Below are 9,130 nucleotides of genomic sequence, written 5' to 3'. Positions count from 1 at the left end.
AAGATCTTTCCAATTATGTTTTCTTTTGATGCGCCACTGCAACTTTGATAAACCATTTTGGGAACCATTCGGTTCAAGGTGGCGAGAAATAAGCTTCTGATGAGGGTTGAAGCGGTTCGCTTGCAAACGAACATCTGCATGTAGCCTCTTTGGTTTTATATCTCTTATATTAATGGATGGATTCTTACATGCAAACAAATGATTTAAGATCCTAAAGTGTACAAAGAATATGAGCACGAAAAATGGCAGTTGTACAAAAATTTTGCTACCATATTGTCCTCATGCCACTCAACAGACCGGGTACAAATACTACTAGTATGGAAGATCAATAGAAATGGAGCAGAACTCTATTTCATAAGATGAAAGCCCGACGCTTTTAAGCCTATATCTAACTTTTAAGCCTTCAAAACTGGCATCTTATTAAAAAGGCCATTCATAAGATGAAAAATGCCTCCGCTCTTGGCTTGCAGTTGTTCATATTTTTGGCACGATTTGACCAGTCATTTGGGACAGATGCAATCCACAGTGGCAGAACGAAAGCACCTAGGTTCTAAAGTGTCCTTGATTTGTGGCTGCGACATCAAAAGTTCCTTTTTAGGTCTCAGATTAGTGTAACCTATAATTATTGATGAATACTTCCTGTTATAAGTTTAGGATATTCTGTAAAACACTTAAATATTAACACTAGCGATCATTGAACAGTTACACAGACAAAACGAGAGTCACAGTGTTTCATTCCCTAATATATCAAGGGAAATCGTAATAAACGCAAAGACACATTTGATATAATAGAAATTGGGGAAGATCACCGTCAATAGATTCAAGGAAGAGGCCATGATTATATCAAGTTGTCTCCACCTGCGATCCCCAATATGTTCAGTTTTTAAGATGAGGAAAACAAGTATGAATATCAGATTTTGGGTGTTTGGCTTCAACATGCTCCCTGCATTTCACTTCCGACGTGGTGCACATGAATGTTTGCATACACACCTTGCACTGCAATCGTCAATCACAACATTGTTGATCAGTAAGGGGCTAAAATTCTTCTGCAGTCTCTACAGCAATGCTGTTAGAGAAAGAAATGAAACAGTAATTCATGCAGTGCTTTATGGAGATTCAAATCTATTATTAAATTTTGATACCAGGCATCTATATCAAACCTACAACATGCGCATTGATTTTAAATTATTATGAATTTGTGATGTAACATCATTAGCAACAAGCATATTTCAATAATCTTACTAAATAATACAAGCGGATACATTGCATGCCTCTATGAAAGAGTTTATACGGCATAGCAAATTAAAAAAAATAGTCAGCACCAGACTGCTTGGATCATGCGGTACAAGGTAAAACAAGGTCATTACATCTGCCCCAACCCAAAATAATAATGAATTCCCATGGTTTTGCTGCGGATAAAGTATATCTCTTCATAAAAGAATTTGAACCAATATTTCCCGTTCTGGTTTTTCTTGGTTATGTTTTCCTTTTACTTGCAATATTTATAAAATATTTATAAAACTGAGGTGATATTTAATAATTTCACTAGTATTTAAGAATTGGCAATGACCTGAGCTGGTATGAAGCCTGAATCACATTTTCGCGTTTTCTGGCCCTAAGTTATAAACTAGCAAAGGGCTATTGTTAAATACAGGTGACATACAGAAAAATTTAAAAAAATAAATAAAAGAAAATTGGTTTAATTGATAGAATATTATTTTATTAGTAACAAAATTAAATACAAGCATTTGAAACTTTCAGTTTTGGAATATCTCGAAAATTGGTTCAACTGATAGAAGGTTGTTTTGCTACTAATTTGCAAATATCCCATTATGCCTAACGTTAATTGTAGAAATTTCAGCATTGATTAAAGAAATTAAGGAAAGTAAAATCTCCTTTCAATGAATAACTAATTAAAGAGGAAAAAACAAATTTAATTTGATATGGTAGCTCGGAAGATGTGTCATGAAATGAGAATGAGACGTGACTAAGAATTCAAATTTGTTATAAATGGGTGGATTTTTTTATTTTTTTTGAAAGGAACAGGGAATGCAGATGCAGAAGATATTGCAGAAATGAAGAAAAATTGAAAAATAAAAAACAAAATAAAAATGAATCAGCCCCAGCCCCAAGGATGAATGCCAAGCACGAAACAAATGCTACTAACAGTAGCCAACCTAAACTGCAAATCTATACAGTAACATTTGTCCACCGAAATAATACAGAGCAATATTAAATCATCGAACTTCATTATTCCACAGAGTACAAGAAACCATGTGTGAATTTCAACTTACGAGGATAAAAATAAAAGGAGTAGAAAAACGAAAAGTAACGAGAATCATAGGCCGGTGTGAGATTACAAACATCAAATTACCTGGATCGACATTGCTTTCTTGTTTGAATCCAGCTGGCTTCCTGCGCATATCAAACCAATTATAAAAATCAAGAGTCAAGACAGATCTACTATATGGTCTCGATTTTCAATTTGTTTCAAAAACTTTTTTTTCTTTTTCATCTCAAAAAGTTGAAGGCATAAAAGTCTGGATTTTAATGCCCAACAATCCTCGTCAATTAAACAGGCGATGAATGATAAATTATCAAGGTTGGAGAGAGGGCCGAAGAGAAAAATTACCCTTTCCGCCCTTCTGCTTTTCGAGGTTCTTCTCACGAGCCATCTTTGCCTTTTGCCCATTGCCTCCTCCCATGTCTGATACCGCACGATGAAACCCAAAAGACCCTAACTTTTTTTCTCAAGTCAAGGAAGCAGGAGGCGAAGTTCAACGCGAATAAATTTACACGCACCGGGCATTCCCACAATTGTCTTTTCTTTTTTGGGGGCTTTTTCTTTCTTTCTTCCTTTTTTTTTTTTTTATAGAAAATTATATTGAAAATAGTGTGGAAAAAGTGTTTTCCCTTTTAAATTTATTCACACCTTTAATTTTTTTTTGTCTACTTTTTTTTTTTCATCTATATATTTTTTTCACTTAAAATAACACAATTTTATATCTTTTAAAATGATACATATTTTTTCCAAATAGTTTATATTTAAAATTTAATTAAGAGGGATTTGAAAAAATGTTTTTCGTAAAAGAAAAAAACAAATCCAAAGACACTTTTTTTTTTGGGGAACATGTTTTTCAATGTAAATAACCAAATATTGTACATTTGTAATTAGATACATTCGTGTCGCTAAATTAATTCTCACAGTTTAATAATAAATTGTGAAAACAGAGCTTCTATTTTCTATTATAAGAGTTTCCACGAATTCGTATTGAATTATAAGAAAATACTAACGATATATCTAACATTTGCAGTTGAAAATGTAGTACGGAAAGAATGGGGTGATTGAATAAATATAAAATGTATAAATTAAAAAGATAGAAAATCATGTATAATTAATTTAAAATAATTTAAATTTAAAATTTAAAAGAAGAGAAGGTAAGAATAACACGTATTGTCCTATAAAACAAAAATCTAATAGATTTACTTTAACTTTTTAAAGATAAATTCTAATTTAATATTGATTATTTCAAGAGATATTGAGTTTAACCAGATATGGCTGAACCTGATCGAGTTGAAATATGAGATGAGTTTGTTGCGGGCTGTGACAAGAGGTTTTGCGGGATGGTACTCCGGATGATTTTGTTGATGCTAGAGATCTTTACTTGGCTAAGAAGGATGGAGGAAGATACCTACAAAGCATTTCAACACTCAAGTTAGTATTTTTTTATTATTATTTTGATAAACCATAGATATCCTCCAGGATTAAGGCTTTAAATCCCTTCAAAGATGTATCTTATCCCATATATGTTATGCAGATCTAATTAGAACCTTGTGCTGGTCCTTTAGTCATTGGCTATTGAGAAGGCTAAGGAGCTCTATGCCCTGTTACTCTAATTGTGTGTCTGGGGGATGATGTGTACACGAGATAAATGCAATTCCTTATTCCTTAAATCTTTATTATTAGGCCTCTTAGGCTGTAAAATGGGTTTGACCCTGTATTTCACTTAGTACGAGTCCAAATTAAATATATAAAAGTATGTTATGTATTGTGGAGTCCATTAATACTTCGGACATCGGTTGGTAATTGTAAAAAAAAAAAAAATTATCTACTTTATGATAATAATTTGAATTGTGCTTATGTTGAACACAAACTCTTGAAGAAAACCTTCATATATCATTTGCTAAACACATTATTTGGCTTGTGTTAGGCAGTTTATAGGAAGTCTATAGTAGGGGACCACCATCTTAAGATTTTTGGTTGAGACATTATGTCGGATCCACTTGCTACAATTGGGCTAAGACATGATGTCGGATGGTTGGTCTATATTAGTTCATTGGTTGTGGTTCTCTACCATGGGCTCCCTGACTCGCTTGATAATGGTATAAAAGTTGGTTGAGCTTGAGTTAGGCGGGTTGAGTACTTTTGACGTACTTAAAGTAGTTTTCATTAAGGGGAATATATTAATGTGGTGTTTCACATGTGAGGAGGGGTTATTAGATTATTTAAGTGTGACGAGTCTAAATAATAACATAGAATAAGTCCAAGAACAAAGGCTCTTGATATCACAGTCAAGCGGTTAGGGAGCCCACAACTTTGGGTTGAGACATAGTTTTGCATCCATTTATAACTATTAATGTAACTTAACTCATTGATTGTGAATTCTGGCAATGAATTCCTCGATCTACAAAGCCATTAGAATTAGCTTACTGGTGAGGGGTTTGTCGGGGTGGCAAAACGGGCCCAATCTATCGAGTTGGTCCATTTAACCCGCCACAAATGGTGGGTTGTGTTAAGATTTTCAACCTGTCACCCCCATTTCAACCTACTGGGCCAATTTTTTTTTTTTTTACTTTCAAGTAATATTTTATTTGTTATTTTAACCTTTTATGATATCCAAAACTTGTAATTTAGCATTTTCCTAAAATAAAATAAAAAATAAAACACTTTATTTATGATAAAGATTATGGATATATGATGGCAAAAATTAATTACTAAAGACTATCCAACCGAATAGTAATATACATTTAGGTTTGGGATCGAAAATAATCAAGGAAAATGTGAAATAAATTTAAATAATATTATAACATTTATAAAATATTATTTATAAAATTTTTTAATTTTTGAAACGGATCAATATGTGAACCTATTGGAGAATATTCTTGTTATCTGAACGCACAAGCTGGCCAACTGATATTAAATTGCATCTCAGATTTGGTACATATAACACATTAGTCAGTTTCAAATTATTATTCAATATTGTTGTTCCTTGCTTCATTGCATAAGTAGTTGTCCCGTTCGGCAACCTCACAGGCAAGGCTTCAATATTCTTGACATCACAGAGCACCGAAAGCAACCCTGTCATATGTTGGGATGCCCCACTATCGATGATCCATACTGCATAATTTTCTGCATTAGCAGAAAGCTTGTCTGTTGAGCGAGGCTGCTCAACCAAACTCAATAGGCGATTAATAATCTCAGGAGTCATTGCTGAATATGTTGTTGCAGGTTGCTGATCCTCATCCAGTGCCATTGTTGTTTCTGCGACTAAATGAGACCAGGCTGCACACCAGCTATCAACTTTGATCAGAGTTTTGCGGAAGTGTTCGAATCTGCTCTGATACCATAATAAATTTGGTATCGTAAAGCTTGTGTTTTACTGGGTTCAATGGTGCCTTTAATATAAGGCATATCAGTACAAAAAGATAAGACTAAAAATAATAGACCGCAACCTACGTAAACAACTATATCCTATCATAACAAAACACATTAAACTAGGTAACAAGATGTACATCATAACAAACTATAACAAACTACATTGATCTGATCTTATCCAAGAATATTCTCCAATAGAACCCACCATAAAACAGAATAAGTTTGTATTTCCAAGAAAATAGATCCTCTCATTTGAAAAAACACGTGACATAGACATATGGTAATGTGAAAAGATCATAGTCATATAAAAGCAAATCAACGGTTATGATTTTGTAATTAGCTATTTTAATATTTTTTTTTTCTTCCTTTATTACCATTGATCTATTTTGTATGGTTATGATTTGCGACGAGAAGATTTAAATTCATACTTCCAACCCATTTTCAAAAGACAGGCCAACCCTGTGACGCATACGAGAGTTTGCTATCGTAAATTTAAAAACATGTGACGCATCATTAGTCTGCGAGGCTGTTAGAAGTTCCCATTTCAAAATATTTAAAAACAAAACACTCGGCCCAACAACCGTTTGCTAGCAAGTCTTGAATCAATTGATATTATCAATTTAGACCAATTGTCTACATAGATTTCGATCCGGTAAATAGAAATATAGCTGACATTATTGATTCAACTCAAAAACAGGAAACTGTTAAATACAATCCCTTCGCTCTCGTACCTTGATATCAACTAGTTTGATAATTTCTAAACCGTTTTCAAATTATGTGACTATATTTTCCTTTCAAAATTCCACGCTCCTTCCTTCCTCCAAAGGCGTGACGGTGGAGGAGTCATTTTCCAACACCGACTTGTATAGCGCTTGAGTAAAACATGTGTATGTTGTTACACCTGACCTAACAAAGAGAATATACCTTGCTCTTCTAAGCAAAACCCACTTTTTTTCCTGTTGCTTTTGTTATCATCAGAGATCACACCCATACAAACTCATAAACTCTCTCTTCTAGAAAGCCATGGAGCTCTTTTGGGAGCTTGCCTTCACCATAGCTCTTTCTCTTCTACTTCCATTGATTTTCATCAAGCTCCAGCCCGTGACCTCAACCTTTGAGGCAAACGAGAAAGTGGCTGTTATTGGGCGTGATCATGATCATGATCATGATCTTGGAGTCAAATCTGATTCTCAGAATTGGGAAACAGAGGAAGTTGTTCGGATTGTGGGAAAATTTGATGACTTTAGAGATAAACCAATACTGGGAAAGCTAATAGTCCCAGAAATAGTTGATGTGAGTTGTGGATCGCCAAAAATACGCAATTCAGTGAAGATTTATGAGAATCGAGTTTACAATGAAATTGAACTCGTGGATTTGGCGGAGGATCCCGTTCAGGACGATTGCGGTTTCATATGCGGGTGTGCAGTGGATGAGAGTAATCAAGGGGTTAACATCAACCAAGTAGAGGTAGAACTGGTGGAATTGGAATCTAGAGCACACGATGTTGAAGAGCTTCAGATCTCGAAGTGCGAAATAATTTGTAATGAGATTGATGAATCTAGTAGGAACGGGGAAGTTGGGAAAAACTGGGGTTTGCTGGATGAGGATGATTGGGAGGGAATAGAAAGAACTGAGTTGGACAGGCGTTTTGGTGCAGCAGTTGTATTTGTTGGGTCTAAGAGTAATGCTGATCTAGTTACGAATCTTGGTAATGATGTCAAGACGAAGCTTTATGGTTATCACAGAATTGCCACCCAGGGTCCTTGCCAGGAACCCCAGCCAACGGCACTGAAGTTCTCTGCTCGAGCAAAGTGGTAGTTGATTTCGCGTGCCCCTGCTAAGTTACAGTGATATTTTAAACATTTAGAACCTTTCCATCTAGCTGTAGGTTTTTGTTAGAGTTGCTTCATTAGATTCTTTTATGTTGTTAACTGGGTTATTTTTGTGCAAGGAATGCATGGCAACAACTTGGGATTATGAGTCCAGAGCAGGCTATGGAGCAGTATATCAGCCTTCTTTCAAAAAGCATTCCTGATTGGATGACAGATTATCCTTATGTAAGTATATGATTTTACTTACTTAACCCTTTTCTAAATAAAGGTAAGATATTACGTACAATTTATATTTTATTTGGTCCCTCCTAGGCCAGGTAGACTTGTCACCATATGAACAAGAGGAAGTTTTATCCTTCCGAGTCAATTGTACTATGTAGGCAGGAAGAAAGCCTGATACCTTCCCTAGTTCCTTTTAACGCCAAATTATGATGGAGGAATGATTTATTTATTAGATCTTTCAGTTAAGGCCTGGAGGCATGATTGAAGTTTTTGTCTTTTTATTACAGGATAATGCTAAACTGGCTTCTGCTGACATCCATGCATTTGCATAGCTAACCTTATGATTTGAAGGCATAGCTACAATAACAAAAAGGAGCATAACATGATAAGGTATAATTCGATTATTCCATTTTCAATTGGCTATTAAAAAGATTTCCAAATTTGCAGAATTTATTGGTTATCATGGAAGCCAAGCCATTGCATACTAAACTGAATATATGGTAATGGAATTATGTTTCCCATATTTTGCCGCAGTATTCTTTCATCACCTGCACAATGGTACCTTCGTTGAGGTCACTACCGATGAAGTGGGGATGCAAATTTCACTTGTAGAATTGTGATTATTGAATTGTAGTTCTTGGCCACATTGTCAAATAATTCTGCATCTTCCCCAGGTTAAGGAACTGCTCTGTATATGATGACAGAATGTAATGTCTGCTCCTAATGAACTTCCATTGCCGTAGGGAATATTTGTGTCTTGTGCACGCGTGAAACTGAGTAGGAAATATGGTTTATAAAAGGAATTTGTTTGCAAAAATCTTTTACATAACGATGATGTAAGGGCCAAACAAAGAAACACATAATTCGGATGCACTAGAAATTGTTCGAGTCTTGACAAGAAATCGATTGCGTGTAAGTTGGATTAAGATTATAGGTCATATTCATCGATCTTTTTCCACAATTTCGTTTACATGAACATATATGAAACCAAAAGCAGAGCATTCCGATGAGTCAAGGTGAAATTAACTTCAAGGATTTTTCGAACGAAGATAAATTTGTTTTGGCCAATTATATATGCAAAATGCTAACAAGACTGTTCTCTCTGAAATTTTCCACAAAGTGAACTCACACTCAGAAGAGAGTTATTGTCCATTTTTCGACACAAAACTAGTAATAGTATTTTATTTTCTCTTTCACTTGAATACTGAGCTCCGCTGAAGATTAAATTTTTCAAACAAAAACGAAAGGATATGTATGCATTGCAACTTACATATTTTATATTTGGTTACTCCTTAAAAAATGATGTATTTTGCTTTTTTTTAAAAATATATATATACATGGGGTGAAATTGGGTTGGGCCGGCCTACGGCTCGGCCTACGTCAGGTCGGACCTGACCTAGCATATTTCGTAAAATAGGTT

At 34.8% G+C, this 9,130-nt stretch overlaps 2 protein-coding genes across 2 annotated transcripts; one reads left to right on the top strand and one right to left on the bottom strand.

The window, feature by feature from the left end:
- Nucleotides 1-254: 254 nt before the first annotated feature.
- LOC133288112 (uncharacterized protein At2g23090-like) lies at nt 255-2,825 on the bottom strand. Its single transcript, XM_061485811.1, has 3 exons — nt 2,633-2,825; nt 2,375-2,415; nt 255-996 (listed from the first exon to the last, which is right to left on the bottom strand). The coding sequence occupies exons 1-3, from the start codon at nt 2,703-2,705 to the stop codon at nt 877-879; spliced, it is 234 nt and encodes a 77-aa protein (XP_061341795.1). The 5' UTR covers nt 2,706-2,825; the 3' UTR covers nt 255-876.
- A 3,797-nt stretch (nt 2,826-6,622) lies between these two features.
- On the top strand, nt 6,623-8,425 carry LOC133288315 (acyl-CoA-binding domain-containing protein 3-like). Its single transcript, XM_061486047.1, has 4 exons — nt 6,623-7,470; nt 7,608-7,713; nt 7,998-8,100; nt 8,245-8,425. The coding sequence occupies exons 1-3, from the start codon at nt 6,680-6,682 to the stop codon at nt 8,040-8,042; spliced, it is 942 nt and encodes a 313-aa protein (XP_061342031.1). The 5' UTR covers nt 6,623-6,679; the 3' UTR covers nt 8,043-8,100; nt 8,245-8,425.
- The last annotated feature ends 705 nt before the right edge of the window (nt 8,426-9,130 follow it).

The sequence above is a fragment of the Gastrolobium bilobum genome, unplaced genomic scaffold, assembly GCF_033153095.1.
Source record: "Gastrolobium bilobum isolate Gb01-03AN ecotype WA unplaced genomic scaffold, APGP_CSIRO_Gbil_v1 utg2810, whole genome shotgun sequence".
Taxonomy (NCBI): Eukaryota; Viridiplantae; Streptophyta; class Magnoliopsida; order Fabales; family Fabaceae; genus Gastrolobium; species Gastrolobium bilobum.
This window is presented reverse-complemented; position numbering and strand designations above follow the sequence as displayed.